General features: G+C 35.5%; 1 protein-coding gene and 1 pseudogene across 1 annotated transcript; one reads left to right on the plus strand and one right to left on the minus strand.

Moving 5' to 3' along the window:
- The first annotated feature begins 172 nt into the window (after positions 1-172).
- LOC138305800 (inositol hexakisphosphate and diphosphoinositol-pentakisphosphate kinase 2-like) lies at positions 173-22,404 on the plus strand. Its single transcript, XM_069246066.1, has 11 exons — positions 173-273; positions 3,417-3,623; positions 5,009-5,304; positions 5,739-5,827; positions 10,286-10,437; positions 10,796-10,897; positions 13,665-13,826; positions 19,891-20,012; positions 20,823-20,924; positions 21,799-21,885; positions 22,353-22,404. The coding sequence occupies exons 2-11, from the start codon at positions 3,525-3,527 to the stop codon at positions 22,402-22,404; spliced, it is 1,263 nt and encodes a 420-aa protein (XP_069102167.1). The 5' UTR covers positions 173-273; positions 3,417-3,524.
- LOC138306441 (uncharacterized) lies at positions 14,475-18,793 on the minus strand (annotated as a pseudogene).
- Positions 22,405-22,472: the final 68 nt, after the last annotated feature.

The raw sequence follows: 22,472 nt of genomic DNA on the forward strand, positions 1-22,472 counted from the left end.
AGCATTTTACTCATCTCTCTCTGTGTCAATTCAAAATACGCTATTTAATAAAAACAAACGTTTAAATAATTTGAGAAAAATGGAAACGAAATTCGAAATGTTCAACATAATCATTGCGAATTTGATGCTAACTAGTCGGAAATATTAATATAAGGAGAGAGTTATCTGCCCCTAGCTTTGACTTTTGTTTATTTCCGGTTGGCTGATGAAGAGAAAATTTGCAGTGCTTGCGATCGGTGTCTAAGTCAAATGGTTTTGTGGACAAATAAGCAGGTAGTACGAAGAAACATTTCCACATAAGTAGGACGCTTAATATTTATTTGTATTGATAAATTTTTGACAGAAAGCATGGTAATATTGGATTTTTTTCATGTTTCACTGCCTACTGTAGGATGGAACTCTGGACCTCTTGGCTTTCTAGACCAGTTGACGCTCATTGCAAACTGCAAAGGATCAAGGCTTTATAAATGAGAAGGATTCATCACTGTCTCTTTACATAACGAATTATGGCGATCCCGTACCCATTCAAACTCGTACCCAAACAAACTCGTACCCACATTTGGCGAACTAATACCCAAGCATGGCGAACCCTAATCCCTATTGAGATTCCTCCTCTAGACTCTTTTATATTCGGACGTCTGATAGATGTCTCTCGTCGGAGACATCTATCAGACGTCCGAATATAAAAGAGTCTAGAGGAGGAATCTCAATAGGGATTAGGCGAACCCGTACCCAAGTTTGGCGAACCCGTACCCATGGAATTTGGCGAACTCGTACCCATCATAAAAGTTAAACTTCATGTATTTATTTGTGATTTATATAAAACTTAATATATTGTGTTCGATCAGATGCTTCTAGTCAGTGATCATAAAACGGTACGCAAGAGATTCCAGCCAAGATTTATCCATTTTTAATTGGTAATTTTACATTTTCCCCCTCTTGTGTATTTTCCCGTAGCTTATTATTATTCAAAATAATTATGAAGTAAAAACCAATTGGTCAAATTTTCTTAAAATGCATATAAAAATTAATAAAAGAGAAAGATTTCACAAACATATTTGAAGATTACAAATGTATTTGGACCATTCTCTCAATAGAGCTATATCAAAGATTTCCTTCCCGCATTTTGCCCCAGCCTTCTGTGCATCTGTTTTTTTTTTTTTAATACTAGGATATTTTAGTTATCACTGTTCGTATATAGGCACGTTTAAAATAAATAAATGCAATATAGACACAAAAAATAACAAGAGATCCCAGAGGGATCTTGGCGCCCACCAAAGAATGATCTATGTCTGACAATGGAAAGATGGATCTTTTCTCTACTTTTTAAACTTTTTCAAACATATACTACACATAAAATGATTCAATATATCACTGGCCTAAATAATGCTAATTGAGTCAACGTTGATATATTATAATCGAAGATGATTTGAATTATACGTAACTTTTACACAAAATTATTACAGATGTTATACCCTGTAAAATATATCAAAGTGCATGTGTATGTTATATAACATTACTGTTTAATGTATTGTAGTGTATTTGCAATTTTGAAAAGTATATAGCATGTTACCAGATTTTTTCTGATTTTACCAGGTATTGGAATATATCAACGTTGACTCAATTATGCATTATTTAGGCCAGTGATATATTGAATCAGATATACAGAAGAAATTAAGATTAATACATGTAATTAAATTAAAAAAAAAAAAAAAACCAACGAAACTTGATAGGTACGGGTTAGCCAATCATGGGTACGAGCTCGCCAAATATTTTGGGTACGACTTCGCCAATTTTGGGTACGGGTTGGTGGGTACGAGTTGGAATGGGTACGGGTTGACTATACCCCTACATAACTAAACACCACGTGAGAAGCCTATGTATCGGGAATAAAAACCATTTTTGTTAACAAATACTTGTCTCTAAGACTTTTATCAAGTCAAAAGAAACACCATAAATTTCACGATGTCTACTGGGACCCTACTAGTAGTCTTGAAGGAACAGTTGTCGTGATTTTGGAAAAAATTCATTGTTTGCATCTTATGAAACGCATTATTTCCACACATATAAACAAAACAACACCGTCATGAAGTATTCGTCAGCAGCTCCAGATATCTGGACACACTGTACATGTTGAATATGCACACAATCACGACTACTGTTCCGTCATGACTACTGGTTGGGTTCGGCAAATAGTCATTGGTTTAAGGAAAGAAGATTTAGAAAAAAAGTCTTAAATTGTCATTAAAAACCTCCCAAAAAACAACATCTCATGAAATGACAGCCCACTTCAGAAAGTAAGACGGTTAAGCCTGGCACCCGCAAGCTACATCAAAGTTTGTGCCGGCGGATATCAAAGGAAAATCAGTTGTTGTTCAACATCACAGTCGATGCACAAACACAAAAGTGCTTGCACTGTATTCGTCCACAACACTGAGTGATAAATCCTTGAAAGGAAATAGGAGCCAATATACTGTATTATTATCCAAACTTGTAGCGATATTGAATAAATGCAATACCGATAATAGAATTAATATCGATAACAAAATTATAATTTGATATGGTTCTATCATGCAGTGATTGTATACCAAATGTACTTTCAGGGCAGTAAACAATGAGAATTTATTTTTGAGTCTCAAAAATCCAATTGAACACTCTTGTGTTTGAAGAGTAAAAGGAGCGGGTCAGTATGGTTTATACATATAGTGTTAAACAGGTTGGGGACACTCTCGTATATGCAGGATGGTCGGAAATCCTGAATTTGAGTAACAGACCTGTATTTGAGGGATCATTTAGTTATGCAAATGCAGGATTCTGTGAAATAAAAGAGGATAAAGTTGTTTAAAACATTTTTATCCAAAATCTATGTCACTCAGCTGACAGAGCATGCTTTCTTTGACTCAGTCGGTAGAGTTGTACTTTTTCACACTGTAGACTGGGATTCGATTACTTCTACATGTTGTTTATTCTTTGTAAGATCCATCATTTTGTTTACCTTGAACCGGGCAGCTTAGCCACGTCTGTCTCCCAAACAGAAAACAACACTACCTATAGGACCTACAGTCATTGATAGAAACGATATCAAATATAATTTATTATTAATGTTGATTCCATAACATCAAATGATCAACTGTCTGTTTCTTGATCAGAAAATATGTGCTTTCAAAGTCATTGTGTTTGAAATTGTTTGTGTTGAACAATGATAAGATAATGTTTTAAAGTAATACGTTTTATTTCTGCAACTTTTTGTTATTCATCCATATGTCAAAACAATTTACCATCAATATCTATACATGTAGATAATTTTTTCATTAATGATATTACTTAAAGTAATATATTTTTGGAGAGTAAAATCAGAATCATATAATATTACATTTCTGATTCACAAATTCACAAAAAAAAATTCAATCTTCCAGAGTTCACTTTACAAAGAAAGTATGAGGCTAAAAGACTAGAAGACGTAGCCAACAGGAGACAGGAATGTGAGACCATGATACGAACAAGAAGTAATAATTGGTAAAATAATGGCGGAATCTGAACATGGCTATCTACGGATGGAAGACCAGGAAAACCGTCCAATCTTTGTTGTTGGTGACGATACCGCCTTCAGTCAGCTTTATATGGTAAAACTTACTGCTTAAATTCTGTAATTCTTAGCAGATCTTAATGTTTCACTGTTAATTGGAGAAAGGAGCCAATACCGTCTTGTCTGTTGAAGTTCTGTAGGTTCCATGGTATACTTGACTTAAATACCTCTCACCTAGTTGGCCGGGTTAATGCTGATACAGAGGTGAAAAAGTCAGGGGTTACCTCATTTACTTGTCAGATCACATCGGTTTTCTACGAGAATGTCAGATCACCTGAGTTTTCTACGAGGACTTTTTGTCTTTGGTTCCCTCCGTCTTTAAGATCACTCCCAGGCTTCCAAGATCTTCCAAAGTTGTATATTGCAATTAGTGTGAAATATTTATTGTAAGTGAAGTTTTTTCTTTTTCTATAAAATACACAGAAAATGTTTATAATTACAAGTTTGTAATGTATATAGTCAGTCCTGAAAGTGGCCATTTTAAACAGGTGGTCGTTATACAGAGGTGGCTTCTAAGACAAGTTGAATACTGTAAAGCTTTACACTAAGGGGAGATGATTTATAGGATCGTACAGCTGAGGAATTCTCATTGGAAAAATATTCTAGATTATCTCCCTTTAGTTTAAAGTTATGACTTCAATTCCACCATATATATTACATGTTAATTATAACAGAAATCTTTGAGGTTTGATTACTTGTAACCTGAGTATAAGACCACCTGAGTATATATAAAGACCAGTTTTCTCCTGTCCATTGGGAGCTCTTTATAGACAGGTTTGACTGTACTTTTGCAAATGGAGGGGTACAAATCACTTTTCTGTGAGAACCCAAAACATCAACGCCCTCGCCCTCGCCCCCTATATATTTTACTGACCCCCTATGCCTATAACTAATAATAACTAGACTATAATAGTATTCTCTGTTTTGTTTCTGATCTTATAATACATTTTTATATTTTCATAACTTTAGGTACTTGTAACTTGAGGTTTTTGTTGTCTTACTAAAAAAAGAAAAACCTACCTACTTATATACATACCACTTTCTCGTACCTCGGACAGTGAAATCTCACATGATACGTATATATATACCCCTAGATTTTTCTATCTTGTTCAATCTGTCTTACCGTTACATGATTTTTGGCAAAATTTTACCCCATTTCATGTGATTAACCGTCCGCGCATGTGACGTCATACTCTCAAATCGATGACGTTATATGCTTCAGATAATCAATGTTATTTGAAATATGTGTATTCAGTCAACTACCATGTATTATTTGGTTGTTGTTTTTAATTGTTAAACATTATGTACCGATTGATCATCGTTTTTCTTCAAACTATAGTTTTACGTGGAATGACTGTCTGGTATATAAAACAAACAATTTATTAGGGCTGGCCTAACTGTAATGTGTTTCTATGTTAACAGGAGAACCATGAGGACATCGCGGCCATCACCGTGGGTGTGTGTGCCATGGCCAAGAAGTGTAACTCTAAACCCATGAGAGAGATCCTACAGCGTCTCGAGTTGTTTGAACACATTAAGACTTTGGTATTTGAGGAAGATGTTATTCTGAACCAGCCGATTGAGGACTGGCCTGTCGTTGACGTTCTCATCTCTTTCTTCTCCCAGGGATTTCCACTCGATAAGGCCATTGCATATAAAAACCTACGAAAACCGTACATTGTTAATGACTTGGAGGCCCAGAAAGTTTTATTAGACAGGTAAAATACACACAATTCATGAGTCAATAGCATATATTAAAAATCTACAAAAACTGTATAAAAATGAAGCCAAAATTGTGTTTGTTACATTTTGTCTACAGATTTGTGATCGTGATATGTAATTATTTATACACTGAAGAAAATAATAGAGTTTGACAACATTAAGCATGATTTTGATACTGTTTTGGATCAAAAAGAGAACTCGGTTATATACCTCTGCTGGGCAACATTAATTTGGCCATAGCACAGGCCCTTGGGACCTTTTGAATTTTCAAACGCATTTCACAAGATTGCGTTAATGTTGCTATATGTAACATTTAGTTTTAATAAAATTGGTATGCGGGTAAATTTCCATTGTTTGTGAATGAGTTCCTTTCAGGATGAATGAGTTAATCAGTTGATTTGTAGCAAAAAATAGTTTTGTTTTTGTACAGGAGACTTGTTTATGAAAAGCTGGAAGCTGAAGGGATCATTCATCCTAGATATGCTATATTGGACAGGGAGGGAAATGGAACAGCCAAATGTAAGTTTTTTTTTTAAAAAATAGTGAAATAACATATATATGTTATTCACATTTTTACATTGGTATGTGTTTTTTTATCCGTTAACACTGGCCTTCCTCATCACTACATTACACTTATCACCTGTGGGTCAGTTAGCCCAAAAATCTTGTAAATATGATTTCATTTCATTTCAACAAATTTTATTGCAAATAATATGCAAATGGATTTGGCAACAGGCAAAGCCTATATTAGCCATCTCCAAACAAATCCGGTATAGTACAATTATCAACAAAATATTTTAACATTTAACATTACATTATGAATGAATATTATTATTAGTGTATCTCCCCAACCTATCATAGTAGAAAAATCTAAAAAAATCTTTTAGTTTCAGATATATATTCTATGATAAGGTGACTTTATAAATAGAAACCAATCATGGAATCCTTTCAAAATAAAAACTCTTCAGGATTGGAGGGGTAAGAGTGATCAAAGAAAATGGCTGTGCCCATGGAGACCTGTCGCAATAAATCATACAGGTCTATGACGTCAGACACAAGTACTGTAATGTGTTTCATAGTGATGATTTCTGATGAAATTTTCATAATTAATGAATATAGACGAGAAAGGTAGAATATTTTATAACTTTCCTTTTGGTTAGATATTCAGTTATGGATGTTGTTTTGTACAGGTTAATAAACTGATATTGCAGTTATGGACATTGATTTGTACAGATCAATGCACTGATTTTACAGTTATGGACGTTGATTTGTACAGGTCAATACACTGATTTTACAGTTATGGATGTTGATTTGTACAGGTCAATACACTGATTTTACAGTTATGGACGTTGATTTGTACAGGTCAATACACTGATTTTACAGTTATGGACGTTGATTTGTACAGGTTAATAAACTGATATTGCAGTTATGGACGTTGATTTGTAAAGGTTAATAAACTGATATTGCAGTTATGGACGTTGATTTGTACAGATCAATACACTGATTTTACAGTTATGGACGTTGATTTGTACAGGTCAATACACTGATTTTACAGTTATGGATGTTGATTTGTACAGGTTAATAAACTGATATTGCAGTTATGGACGTTGATTTGTACAGATCAATACACTGATTTTACAGTTATGGATGTTGATTTGTACAGGTCAATACACTGGGTTTTTTTAGCCCACCATCATCAGATGGTGGGCTATTCAAATCGCCTTTCGTCCGTGGTCCGTCGTCCGTCCGTCCTTCCGTCCGTCCGTCCGTCCTTCCGTCCGTCCGTCCGTCCGTCCGTTAACAATTCTTGTTACCGCTATTTCTCTAAAAGTACTGAAGGGATCTTTCTCAAATTTCATATGTAGGTTCCCCTAGGACCCTAGTTGTGCATATTGTATTTTGGGACTGATCGGTCAACAAGATGGCCGCCAGGCAGCCATCTTGGATTTTGATAGTTAAAATTTGTTACCGCTATTTCTCAGAAAGTACTGAAGGGATCTTTCTCAAATTTCATATGTAGGTTCCCCTAGGACCCTAGTTGTGCATATTGCATTTTGGGACTGATCAGTCAACAAGATGGCCGCCAGGTAGCCATCTTGGATTTTGATAGTTAAAGTTTGTTACCGCTATTTCTCAGAAAGCACTGAAGGGATCTTTCTCAAATTTCATATGTAGGTTCCCCTAGGACCCTAGTTGTGCATATTGTATTTTGGGACTGATCAGTCAACAAGATGGCCGCCAGGCAGCCATCTTGGATTTTGATAGTTAAAGTTTGTTACCGCTATTTCTCATAAAGTATTGAAGGGATCTTTCTCAAATTTCATATGTAGGTTCCCGTAGGACCCTAGTTGTGCATATTGCATTTTGGGACTGATCGGTCAACAAGATGGCCGACCAGCCGCCATCTTGGATTTTGATAGTTAAAGTTTGTTACCGCTAATTCTCAGAAAGTACTGAAGGGATCTTTCTCAAATTTCATATGTAGGTTCCCCTAGGACCCCAGTTGTGCATATTGCATTTTGGGACTGATCGGTCAACAAGATGGCCGACCGGTGGCCATCTTGGATTTTGATAGTTAAAGTTTGTTACCGCTATTTCTCAGAAAGTATTGAAGGGATTGTTCTCAAATTTCATATGTAGGTTCCTCTAGGACCCTAGTTCTGCATATTACATTTTGGGACTGATCGGTCAACAAGATGGCCGACCAGCAGCCATCTTGGATTTTGATAGTTAAAGTTTGTTACGGCTATTTCTCAGAAAGTATTGAAGGGATTGTTCTCAAATTTCATATGTAGGTTCCCCTAGGACCCTAGTAGTGCATATTGCATTTTGGGACTGATCAGTCAACAAGATGGCCGCCAGGTAGCCATCTTGGATTTTGATAGTTAAAGTTTGTTACCGCTATTTCTCAGAAAGTACTGAAGGGATCTTTCTCAAATTTCATATGTAGGTTTCCCTAGGACCCCAGTTGTGCATATTGCATTTTGGGACTGATCAGTCAACAAGATGGCTGCCAGGTAGCCATCTTGGATTTTGATAGTTAAAGTTTGTTACCGCTATTTCTCAGAAAGCACTGAAGGGATCTTTCTCAAATTTCATATGTAGGTTCCCCTAGGACCCTAGTTGTGCATATTGCATTTTGGGACTGATCGGTCAACAAGATGGCCGACCAGCCGCCATCTTGGATTTTGATAGTTAAAGTTTGTTACCGCTAATTCTCAGAAAGTACTGAAGGGATCTTTCTCAAATTTCATATGTAGGTTCCCCTAGGACCCCAGTTGTGCATATTGCATTTTGGGACTGATCGGTCAACAAGATGGCCGACCGGTGGCCATCTTGGATTTTGATAGTTAAAGTTTGTTACCGCTATTTCTCAGAAAGTATTGAAGGGATTGTTCTCAAATTTCATATGTAGGTTCCTCTAGGACCCTAGTTCTGCATATTACATTTTGGGACTGATCGGTCAACAAGATGGCCGACCAGCAGCCATCTTGGATTTTGATAGTTAAAGTTTGTTACGGCTATTTCTCAGAAAGTATTGAAGGGATTGTTCTCAAATTTCATATGTAGGTTCCCCTAGGACCCTAGTAGTGCATATTGCATTTTGGGACTGATCAGTCAACAAGATGGCCGCCAGGTAGCCATCTTGGATTTTGATAGTTAAAGTTTGTTACCGCTATTTCTCAGAAAGTACTGAAGGGATCTTTCTCAAATTTCATATGTAGGTTTCCCTAGGACCCCAGTTGTGCATATTGCATTTTGGGACTGATCAGTCAACAAGATGGCTGCCAGGTAGCCATCTTGGATTTTGATAGTTAAAGTTTGTTACCGCTATTTCTCAGAAAGCACTGAAGGGATCTTTCTCAAATTTCATATGTAGGTTCCCCTAGGACCCCAGTTGTGCATATTGCATTTTGGGACTGATCGGTCAACAAAATGGCCGACCGGTAGCCATCTTGGATTTTGATAGTTAAAGTTTGTTACCGCTATTTCTCAGAAAGTATTGAAGGGATTGTTCTCAAATATCATATGTAGGTTCCTCTAGGACCCTAGTTCTGCCTATTGCATTTTGCGACCACCATCTTGGATTTTGATAGTTTAAAGTTTGAAAAGCAGAAAAAAGAAGTGTAAGTTTGAAAAGCAGAGAAAAGATCCCTCTTTCATTTGTCAGACATAGATCAATCTTTGGTGGGCGCCAAGATCCCTCTGGGATCTCTTGTACAGTTATGGACGTTGATTTGTACAGGTTAATAAACTGATATTGCAGTTATGGACGTTGATTTGTACAGGTCAATACACTGATTTTACAGTTATGGATGTTGATTTGTACAGGTCAATACACTGATTTTACAGTTATGGACGTTGATTTGTACAGGTTAATAAACTGATATTGCAGTTATGGACGTTGATTTGTAAAGGTTAATAAACTGATATTGCAGTTATGGACGTTGATTTGTACAGATCAATGCACTGATTTTACAGTTATGGACGTTGATTTGTACAGGTTAATAAACTGATATTGCAGTTATGGACGTTGATTTGTACAGGTTAATAAACTGATATTGCAGTTATGGACGTTGATTTGTACAGATCAATACACTGATTTTACAGTTATGGATGTTGATTTGTACAGGTCAATACACTGATTTTACAGTTATGGACGTTGATTTGTACAGGTTAATAAACTGATATTGCAGTTATGGACGTTGATTTGTACAGATTAATGCACTGATTTTACAGTTATGGATGTTGATTTGTACAGGTCAATACACTGATTTTACAGTTATGGACGTTGATTTGTACAGGTCAATACACTGATTTTACAGTTATGGATGTTGATTTGTACAGGTCAATACACTGATTTTACAGTTATGGATGTTGATTTGTACAGGTCAATACACTGATTTTACAGTTATGGACGTTGATTTGTACAGGTCAATACACTGATTTTACAGTTATGGATGTTGATTTGTACAGGTCAATACACTGATGCCGAGGACTGTATTGAGGTTAATGGTGTGGTGTTTCACAAACCGTTTGTGGAGAAGCCAGTGTCGGCAGAAGATCACAATGTTTACATCTATTTCCCCGTGGCGGCTGGCGGAGGTAGTCAACGACTCTTCAGGAAGGTGAGGTGCAAATCTTAGACGGCAGAATTAAACATTTTCATCATAGAAGTGTAGACCTTTTGCGATGTTTTTTTAAAGAGTTTTGGTTAATCTGCAAATTTAGCAAAATTAAAACCTTTGCAAGTATTATCAACTATACGGTATGTACATGTCACATTATTTTAATACTGACTTATTATTTGACCGGTATAGCCAGGTTTCTGAATTATACAGGTTTTAATTGATATAAATCATTCTCAGAATAGACAGATCAGGATTAAACAAGGGTCGGTTTGGACAAGTTATACTTTGTCAACCAAACTGGACATCGTGAACAGTTGTCTCCCCTTTACACCGTCCTTGATTTCCCCGGTTGTAGGTGGGTCCTCGGAGTAGTGCCTACTACCAAGTCAACCGTGTCCGCCAGACTGGCTCCTATATCTATGAAGACTTCATGCCTACAGATGGAACTGATGTCAAGGTTTGTATTTCAAGTCTGAAGATGTATTTGAAATGTTAGATCATTTGATCCATCTCTGTATGCCATCTATTGTCAAAAGAAATTAAAAACAAACAATATCTGTTAAAAACAACAGAATCATGAAAAAAAGTAACCACAAATATGTTAATTAATACTCAATAGTCAAAAGAAAGTGTATAAAGACCACTTGTCTATAGAGACCACTTTTATCTTGACCCTTGGGCGGTCTCTATAGACAGGTTTGACTGTATGTAGAAGTGATCATCTTTGTAGCCTCCTTCTTGGTCATCCAGGAAATAATTGGTCCAAACTGTGACTCATCAGTAATTCTTTATACATATACATTACATATCTTAAATATAGATAACAAACATCATCAAGTTTGATTTCACACCGTTTAATTTGTTATTGTCATTTCAGAAAATCATCGATACATCACACATGATAACATGTTAAAATCTGAATACAAAGACAATTATCATAATGATCTTATCCTGTTTTCATACTATTAAAATTACAATGATATCTCATTCATGTAAAATACAGATTTTCATTTCGATTTTTCAAATCGAGCAATTTATTATCATTGTTATTATTTAGACCTGGTCAGTATCCATGGAAACAACTCTTCAAATAAATGTTGAATATAAAATCTGAGTCTTCAAACTTTCTTTAAACTTTCTTTCATGAATATGCAAGTTATAAAGAATTTTAAATGGTAAATTTCTGATTCTGAAATTCATTTTGACGGTTATAATTAAAGATTTAATTTAGATTGATCAACAGAAATATAGGATCGTGATAACTCAGATTTCTTTTAAAACATTATCAAAACACTTGGAAAAAGCTCAATTTTACACATTGGAATTTAATGCATTGAAATGAAACTAGATTTCATGGCCCAGGAAATACAGAATGAAAGTTATTGGCAGGCGCCAATGGGTGGGTGTTTTTTGAAACAATGGAATTGCAGCATGCTTATAAGACTCCCAATTCCACTACTTTAATGAACTAAACTTCCCAATTGTAATAATGAACAATTGTAACAAAGAAAAGAATTCATATAAATGTTCACTGTAACAGATTAATGTGCCAAAGATAGTAATGGCCGAATTTCAAAAAAAAAAAAAAATTGTCCACAGCTTCCATTTTAATTAGGGCCCCGCATCGAGATGCGGGTGCCCTATAGTAATCAGGTTGTCCGTCCGTCCGTCCGTCCGTCCGTCCGTCCGTCCGTCCGTCCGTCCGTCTGTCCGTCCGTCTGTCTGTCTGTCTGTCTGTCCGTCCGTCCGTCTGTCCGTTTTTTTTCTTTTGCACATTAATGATGGAAGGGAGTGGAGTATTTTCCCCATATTTTACATGATGATTCCCCATCCATCCTAGATCTGCTTGGTAATTTTTCAGGCTGAAATTAAATTAAAAAATCGGCCATCTTGGATTTTAACATTTAAAAAAATCACAATGTTGTTGCTCTTAACTGATAAACATTTTGTTATAACATTATGATGCAAAGTTGTTCAGAATTAAACAAGGAGTTGACTGTCCAAAGGTAAGGTCATGGGCCAAGGTTACTAAGTCAAAGGTCAAGGTCAAATTTAAAAAAATTATTTTCTCATGAACATTTTGCTACAACATTTATAATGAAGCAGAGTTGTTCAGAATTAAACAAGAAGTCAACTCACCAAAGTTTTGACTGACCAAAGGTAAGATCATGGGGTCACTGCATCAAAGGTTGTGGACACATTTTCCATTTTTGGACTTATTAACAATTTGTTATGACATAATAAATAAAATTATTCATTGCTTAATATATTAATTAAAGTCAATATGATTTGAATCAAAATGGCTACATGATATGATTAGAATCAAAAAGGCTGCAAATCAGTCATCTTGGCACGTCAGACACATAGCGGGGCCCTTTCTGACGTGTCAGTGTTCTAGTTTCAATATAAAGCATCCATTCTTTGTTACAATTTTTTTAAGCACCATTGGTGCTAATTACAGTGAATACGGTATATTCAAAATTAATAATAGTTTGTGAAACCATCAAATTACAGCATGCTTATAAGACTACCAATTCCACTACTTTAATGTTGTTGAAGCTATGAAGTAATCATCATCAAGCACAATCAAACAAGCAAACAATACAGACTAAATTTAATTTTAAGTACAAGTAAATACAGTGAACCATTGATAATCCGGACACCTTCGATCCCAGTCTAAATCGTGCGGATTACCAATTATAAACACATTCAAACGAGAAAACAACAGATTCTGAGAAAATTGAATATTAAGTACAAGTTGATATACCAAAGAAAACTAAATTACATGTGTGTATACCACTTACAGTCATATAATGTAAACATTATAAAAAAATTATGGAAGGAGGAAATTTATGCTAATTATGCCAAGGTCACTTGATTGCAAAAACTTCCCCCGAGCTTAATATTTTATATATGTATGAACTTCAATATTGTTTAAAAAAAAATCTAAAAGTGTATAAAGTAAAACCCACTTATCAGAAACATCTAGGGACCAACAGACTAATTTTGTTATAATTAGTAAATATAAGCATCAAACTATCTTTTCATGGGAAAAAACCAGGCAATTCATAATGGGCTAGCGTGCATAATGATGATTGTCTGCAAAGCTCTGGTATCTATATAAACCATAGATTCCATTGAGAGAAAGTTAAATGATCAATTATCAAGATATAAAACGGGCATGAATTACTTTGTGGTCGTAATACAACATATTGTGTTTACAGGTGTATACTGTTGGCCCTGATTATGCACATGCTGAAGCAAGAAAATCTCCAGCATTAGACGGGAAAGTAGAGAGAGACAAGGATGGAAAAGAAGTCCGATTTCCAGTCATTCTGAGTGCCAAAGAAAAACTTCTAGCTAGAAAAGTCTGTCAGGCGTTCAAGGTAAAGAAGCTTTGATTTTCTGATGTTGGTTGTTTATTTAGATGGGATAATTAATTTGGTCTTCAAGATTGTGTGAAGAAATTTTAAAATTTTAAACCGGAAAAGAATTAGCAATATTGGACTAGTAGCTGAAAGCCGGCAGTAAAATTTAGATTACAAGTCTTTGAGCCTGATCCATGTCACTATCACCAGGGGAACCATACACATGTAGGGTCATGCAGGGGGTCATGTTGGGTCATATAGGGTCAAAGTGACATTTTCAACAAATACTTTCACTCACCTCTTATTTGTCACAATAACAAATAACCTACATCAGAATGTACAGAGGACATTACTTGACACAGGGACATGAAAACGAAACACAGTACCTTGTCTTTTTACAATGAAATTAAGTTTATACAATGTATTGAAGTTGAACCACCATCACATTATATGTACAAGAGGCCCATTCAATTTAATAAAATTTTGAATTCAATAACCAGTTGAGTGATACAGACCCTCTCAGCCATTTGTTATAGCTATCATACCCAGTTACACTGTAATAGTTTTGTCATAGATATCACACCTTGTAGTACTGTAACATCTTTGTCATAGATATCACACCTTGTAGTACTGTAACATCTTTGTCATAGATATCACACCTTGTAGTACTGTAACATCTTTGTCATAGATATCACACCTTGTAGTACTGTAACATCTTTGTCATAGATATCACACCTTGTAGTACTGTAACATCTTTGTCATAGATATATCACACCTTGTAGTACTGTAACATCTTTGTCATAGATATCACACCTTGTAGTACTGTAACATCTTTGTCATAGATATCACACCTTGTAGTACTGTAACATCTTTGTCATAGATATCACACCTTGTAGTACTGTAACATCTTTGTCATAGATATCACACCTTGTAGTACTGTAACATCTTTGTCATAGATATCACACCTTGTAGTACTGTAACATCTTTGTCATAGATATCACACCTTGTAGTACTGTAACATATTTGTCATAGATATCACACCTTGTAGTACTGTAACATCTTTGTCATAGATATCACACCTTGTATAACTGTAACATCTTTGTCATAGATATCACACCTTGTAGTACTGTAACATCTTTGTCATAGATATCACACCTTGTAGTACTGTAACATCTTTGTCATAGATATCACACCTTGTAGTACTGTAACATCTTTGTCATAGATATCACACCTTGTAGTACTGTAACATCTTTGTCATAGATATCACACCTTGTATAACTGTAACATCTTTGTCATATATATCACACCTTGTAGTACTGTAACATCTTTGTCATAGATATCACACCTTGTAGTACTGTAACATCTTTGTCATAGATATCACACCTTGTAGTACTGTAACATCTTTGTCATAGATATCACACCTTGTAGTACTGTAACATCTTTGTCATATATATCACACATTGTAGTACTGTAACATCTTTGTCATAGATATCACACCTTGTAGTACTGTAACATCTTTGTCATAGATATCACACCTTGTAGTACTGTAACATCTTTGTCATAGATATCACACCTTGTAGTACTGTAACATCTTTGTCATAGATATCACACCCTTTGTAGTACTGTAACATCTTTGTCATAGATATCACACCTTGTAGTACTGTAACATCTTTGTCATAGATATCACACCTTGTAGTACTGTAACATCTTTGTCATAGATATCACACCTTGTAGTACTGTAACATCTTTGTCATAGATATCACACCTTGTAGTACTGTAACATCTTTGTCATAGATATCACACCTTGTAGTACTGTAACATCTTTGTCATAGATATCACACCTTGTAGTACTGTAACATCTTTGTCATAGATATCACACCTTGTAGTACTGTAACATCTTTGTCATAGATATCACACACCTTGTAGTACTGTAACATCTTTGTCATAGATATCACACCTTGTAGTACTGTAACATCTTTGTCATAGATATCACACCTTGTAGTACTGTAACATCTTTGTCATAGATATCACACCTTGTAGTACTGTAACATCTTTGTCATAGATATCACACCTTGTAGTACTGTAACATCTTTGTCATAGATATCACACCTTGTAGTACTGTAACATCTTTGTCATAGATATCACACCTTGTAGTACTGTAACATCTTTGTCATAGATATCACACCTTGTAGTACTGTAACATCTTTGTCATAGATATCACACCTTGTAGTACGTAACATCTTTTGTCATAGATATCACACCTTGTAGTACTGTAACATCTTTGTCATAGATATCACACCTTGTAGTACTGTAACATCTTTGTCATAGATATCACACCTTGTAGTACTGTAACATCTTTGTCATAGATATCACACCTTGTAGTACTGTAACATCTTTGTCATATATATCACACCTTGTAGTACTGTAACATCTTTTCATAGATATCACACCTTGTAGTACTGTAACATCTTTGTCATAGATATCACACCTTGTAGTACTGTAACATCTTTGTCATAGATATCACACCTTGTAGTACTGTAACATCTTTGTCATAGATATCACACCTTGTAGTACTGTAACATCTTTGTCATAGATATCACACCTTGTAGTACTGTAACATCTTTGTCATAGATATCACACCTTGTAGTACTGTAACATCTTTGTCATAGATATCACACCTTGTAGTACTGTAACATCTTTGTCATAGATATCACACCTTGTAGTACTGTAACATCTTTGTCATAGATATCACACCTTGTAGTACTGTAACATCTTTACATTATCCCCAAATGATGTCCACAGTAAATCATCTCTACCCACCCCTACAGCCCATACCCAGTCTCTGTCTGTGTGTATGACCTTGACCTCCTCACCATCACCACTGATGACTAGTACCTTACCATTAGTCCCCTATGATGATGTTCCCCTGACTATCATACACTATACCCCAGGGGTCAAATGGTCCACCTCCTGTTTGTGGTGTTTGTTTATATGTACTGGGGATGTCACCTCTGTATACAAACAGTTTCTGGAAGTCAGAATCCATAACAACAACATGACTGTTTCCATCACCACCATCATCTTTATAACTGTGATCAATCACTGCGACATTGTTAGTGATAGGACACTCTGTGATCCTGTATGGTGAACACACTAATGGTTTCCCAGTCCCTGTAGCTTTTGTAGTGAGCACCATCTGACCTTGTGTGGTATATTTTGAGACGTTTCCTGTCATGCCCACAATGACATGGTTCTGTGCTGTAATACATATACAGTATGGCTTCTGTTTAGTTGTGAATTGTTGAGTTAATTGTCCTGATACCAGCTCCAGGATGTTGTTTTTATTATCACAGGCCCACAGTCTGTGTGTTGTAGGTGATAGACTGATGTCATTGATCCCAGCCTTGTGTGTGACCTCCTGTATCACTTTACCCTTCCTGTCCAGGAGAGTTAATGTTTTACTGTAGTTACTGGTCCAGGCCTGGTCATCAGTGGTAGGACATATAGAACGAATGTAACATGGAGACCTCCACTCCTCCACCACCCTGGCCTCTGTCAGTAGTTTGGTCCTGGTCACTGCTTTCTTCCTTTTATCATCTGTCTGTTGTTGTGAAGAGGGTTGTTGCTGACCAGCTGATGATGATACTGACCGGCCCTGACCAGTGGATGTATGATCTTGACCTGATGTAGTAACTTTTCCCAATGCTTGTTCCAGGTGACCTTGAGGGTTTTTGTTTGGCGTGAAGCTGACATTACATAATGCAGGTGTCACAGGGAGATGTATTCTGGAATCTATTTCACATTCTGTGTCGTATATATCAATGTGAGATCCCTGCTGAAGTGCTGACTTACAATCTGTCAGTTGTTGTTTCAGTTGTCTGTTGTACATTTCAATGTCCTGTTTGTATTTATGTATGAGCTTAGTATTATCATTTTTCATCTTCTGATATAGTGAAAGTGTCTCTGCTGTAATCTTGTCAAGGTCTTGCTTTAATTTCTCTGTCTGCATTGTCAATTGATGAGACAATTCCTCGAACATTCTGTCATTGTCTTTGAGTAGTGTATCTGTAGAGGTGATGTATTTCCCAATCTGTACCAAATCATTCTTTTCTGTTCTGTCAATAAAAGTTTTAATGTCTTGTTTCTTTTGAGGAGTAAGTTCACTAAGTTCACACATGCGATGTCCACTGTGAATTGAGGAAATACATTTTGGACAAACCAGATCCTGACATTGTTTACAGAAAAATTCTAATTGTCTCCCCTTGTGATGATGACATGTTGTTTGACCTTTCATGCGAACTGGTATTTTTGCGGCTGCCATTTTGATGAAGATGAAAAGTTTGTTGATTTTATGAAGATCGTTGATATTGAATCAATAAAATGTTGTTGTTAAAAAAGTTTAAAAGAGTTTTGATTGATGTTGGTATTGACTTGACATCATGTACAGTTCAATGTAGGTATGGTTTAATGTTAACTGTTGTCCTCAAACCAAGTTTTAAACTAAAGAAATATAACTACAAGATAATCACTGATGGACCACGTACATACAGTACCTGGAAATAAAACAAGTTGATATTCTTCCCCTTGCACTGAAAGTCACAGCCAACCAAGAATTAAATTCCTTCTTCTCATGTTTACAATTCTGTCTCTTTCTCATGATCAGTTCCTGGTAAAATAATCACTGATGGCACACACACATACAGTACTTGGAAATAAATCAAGTTGACCTTCCTCTTGCGCTGAAAGTCACAGCCATCCAAGAAATTACTTCCTTTGTCTCATGTTTATAAATCTGTCACTTTCTCAATTCCTTGTCAAATAAAACCATTTCAAATAAAACTCTATTTTAGTAATGTACAATAATGTACATTAAATGAAATCATGTGTCCACACAGAATTAGACCATCCTTGTGTTTGGTTACTAACGTAAACAAATGACTACTCACAGAAATATCTGTCTGTTGAGGCCAATTTTACTTCCTTGTTCAATGGAGTTACCGACAGACATACAGTAGTAGAGCATGCGCAGATCTACAATATGTAGAAGGTCGATTTGGGTCATGTTTACAAACCGTGATATTTAAATACCTATAGCTCACCTGGGGTGTATTGTCTGTTGGGTGTGTGTATTGGGTAATAAGTCATACCTGTACTGTACATGTACAGTTAGATGAATATACATATCATGTTCATGTCTGTATTGTACTTTGGCCCAAAACTTTAATTTAGATTAGCTGAAATATTTTGAAAATTGATATTTACCTGTATTTCTAAATCTTAGATGTGTTATATTATATATTCGGTTTAATGACAAAGATTTTACAATAAATGAATATTCGACCCTGATCAAATACTCTAAAGTAAATCTCTTAACTAGATGTCAGTAATTGTTTAACTAGTAAGTTAAAGTATTTAATTTCATCTAATATAGCCTAATTGGATTTTGACTGGAGGTATTGCATGTTCAAGATCAAACATATTTAAATTAGTGTAGCACTGTAGGTTTTAATTGTAAATAGCTATGAGTACTATCAGTTACACAGTTTGTGAATGACCTATTACAGAAAAATATTGTGTCTATTGTAACTTTTATCAGTCGAGGTGAAGCCGAGCCTGGTACATGTTTATTAGGTCACCTGAAGGGTCAGGATGACCTATAGTCATCATGTTTCCTCCATCGTCGTCTGCAGTGCGCCATCCGCTGTCTGTAAACTTTTCACATTTTCAACTTCTTCTCAAGTTCTACTAGTGCGATTTAGCTGAAACTTGCCTGAAATGATCCTGACATGGTCCTGACAAGGTCCTGACAAAGTGTTGTATTTTTCGGTCCAATCCGAAATCCAAGATGGCCACCACAGCCGCCATCTTGAAATTATCGGCTGAAATTTGTCTGAAATGAATTGTTATTTCCAGTTGATCCCAAATTGAAAATAACTACCATGACATCATATCTAATTAATTTTCTATATAACTGTTGCCAAGGTAGTCAGATGACCGTTAAGACCCTTTGGCCTCTTGTTTCATATATAGAGCATTTTAAAATAATATTTTGTATTGATCTTGATGACATTTTCTGTTACAGCAAAATGTTTGCGGGTTTGATCTGCTCAGGGCCAGTGGGAAATCTTATGTCTGTGATGTCAACGGATTTAGTTTTGTGAAGAACTCTATTAAGTATTATGATGATTGTGCCAAAATACTGGGGTAAGTTTTACAGAACTGAAAAGTGTTATGATTAAGCTTTTCTAAGGGTGTACAGATGTTCAAGACATTTTATGCCCCACATTATACATTATATCACTATAAATTAAATAATGTGTGTGTGGGGCGTGGTGGCCGTTTGGTTAAGATGTCCCGACATATGACCACAAACCCTCCACCTCTGGGTCGCGAGTTTGAGTCCCATGTGGGGCAGTCGCCAGGTACTGACCGCTGGTCGGTGGTTTTTCTCCGGGTTCTCCGGCTTTCCTCCACCATCAAACCTAGCACGTCCTTAAATGACCCTGGTTGTCGATAGGATGTTAAATTAATACAAACAAATAAACAAAAGTGTATGTGGGGTGGGGGGGGGAAGGGGGTATGCAGTATGCATATATGTAGTCCTTATGTGTCCCATGGTGCTCTGTCTTGATTTCAAATGGAGGCTGGGCATTTGATAAAATATTTATGCAATATGTTTTACAGACATCTTATAATTATCAAGAGTCGTTTGAATATGGATTAATATTTTAGATTAATTGCTTGATTGTTAGTATCCTACAGGAAACCATCTTCTATGTATTTGGACATCATAAACATATACAGTTTACAGGCCTGATGTGATTATTTGTCTTTGTTTCATTCTGCATCCGAACTCAGGAGACCTTTAAAGCCCATGGGCTATTGTTGATATAAGAAGGAAAATCATATAAATTGAGTCATAATAGCGGAATTAGACAAAGGGCTGAAATTACAGCATATATTATTCATTTTCATACTTTACAAAATAAAAATTTTCATATGAAACATTTTCAGAACAATGATAATGCGGGCGTTGGCTCCACAGAGACACATCCCGTGGGTTTTAGGAGCAGCTCCAGAGGATATCCCTGTAGTACCTACCACCTCAGGTTCTATGTAAGTACATGTACTAGGTCAATTTTCTATCTTACATTGGAAAGAGTTGTCTGCCCTTGCAGGTAGGTATTGATTGTGACGTCAGATGTTTGCGAGGATAACCTGGTCATACCTAGTAATTTTCAGAGAAATTTCGCCTATAAAATAATGATGTCACAATTAATACCTTCCTGCAAGGGAAATAACTCTGTAAAATGATTAATATGCTAAGGTAGAATATAAATATATGTGATAAATGTTTAATATATGGTACACATAGGCATACAGTTAATCATGACTAAGTTACATATTTTATACACAAACTTCCCTGTTGACTATAGTCGACAGGATTTTACCTTCTCTATTCACCATTGTCGACGCTCAATATTGACGCTCTTTCCTCACAATAAATCTCTTATCATACATTATATTTAAATTTTCAATGTAGTGATATATGAAAAGTACTTAATTTCAAAACAAACTTTCTGGATGTTACGTAAATAATTTTGACCATGTATATGTTTTTATGGCAGAGTAACAAGATATATCAAACAGACTTATCTTCATAAAAAAAATGGCGGCTTCGCCTTGGCCTGGATTGCAATATCACATAGATTGTAATATTATGATGCAGGTTTTTAATAATTCTTAAAATGATTTCAAAGGAAGTTCAAATAATTGCAGTAACCTTAGCATGTTTAAATTAAATACAGAAGTTAGCACAGAATAACTGGACATTTTGTCCGGCACTTTTTTCAAAAACTCCAGGAGGTAAGACTTATAACAATACAAAGTATGGAAAGAGTTTGGGAGGTAAGACTTATAACAATACAAAGTATGGAAAGAGTTTTAAGTACCATGTACACAAGACTAATATCACATGTTGTATTTGTAGGATGGAACTAAGGACAGTTGTGGCTGTTATCAGACATGGCGACCGTACACCGAAACAGAAAATGAAAATGGAGGTCAAACATAAAAAGTTGGTAGCCATATCTCTTCAATGTTGTACTTTTCAAGTATATTTTTCAATCATTTACAGTTCAAATTTGTGAAAGTAATTTTAATGTGAACACAACAAACATGAAATTATAATCTGTGATACAGATATGAATCCTTAATTGATACGTCTGTATAAAAAGAGCAGGTCGGGTGATTTGTACATAAATATGGTCTTTGTCACTCAGCTGACGGAGCATGCTTTTTTGGCTCAGTCGGTATAGAGCCGTAGTTTTTCACGCCGGACATGTGTATTTTTCCCTGTTTTTTTTTACACAAACATTTGATTTTTGTTTTGTGTCATACATAACCTTACATTATTTCCTGAACTTGTTTTATAGATATTTTATAAAAATAATTGCATGGTTCTGGTTAATTTGATAGATTACATAGTCACATAATGATTTGTATTTAAATTGTCTAAATAATTTATCATTCTTGATTTTACAGATTTTTTTATCTCTTTAAGAAGTATGATGGCTATCGTACTGGCTATATTTAAAGCTTTGAACGACTTCTTCTCAATAACCAGAAACCATAAAACAGCTCCAGTTGTGAAAAGGTTTTATG

Source organism: Argopecten irradians, chromosome 13, assembly GCF_041381155.1.
Source record: "Argopecten irradians isolate NY chromosome 13, Ai_NY, whole genome shotgun sequence".
Taxonomy (NCBI): domain Eukaryota; kingdom Metazoa; phylum Mollusca; class Bivalvia; order Pectinida; family Pectinidae; genus Argopecten; species Argopecten irradians.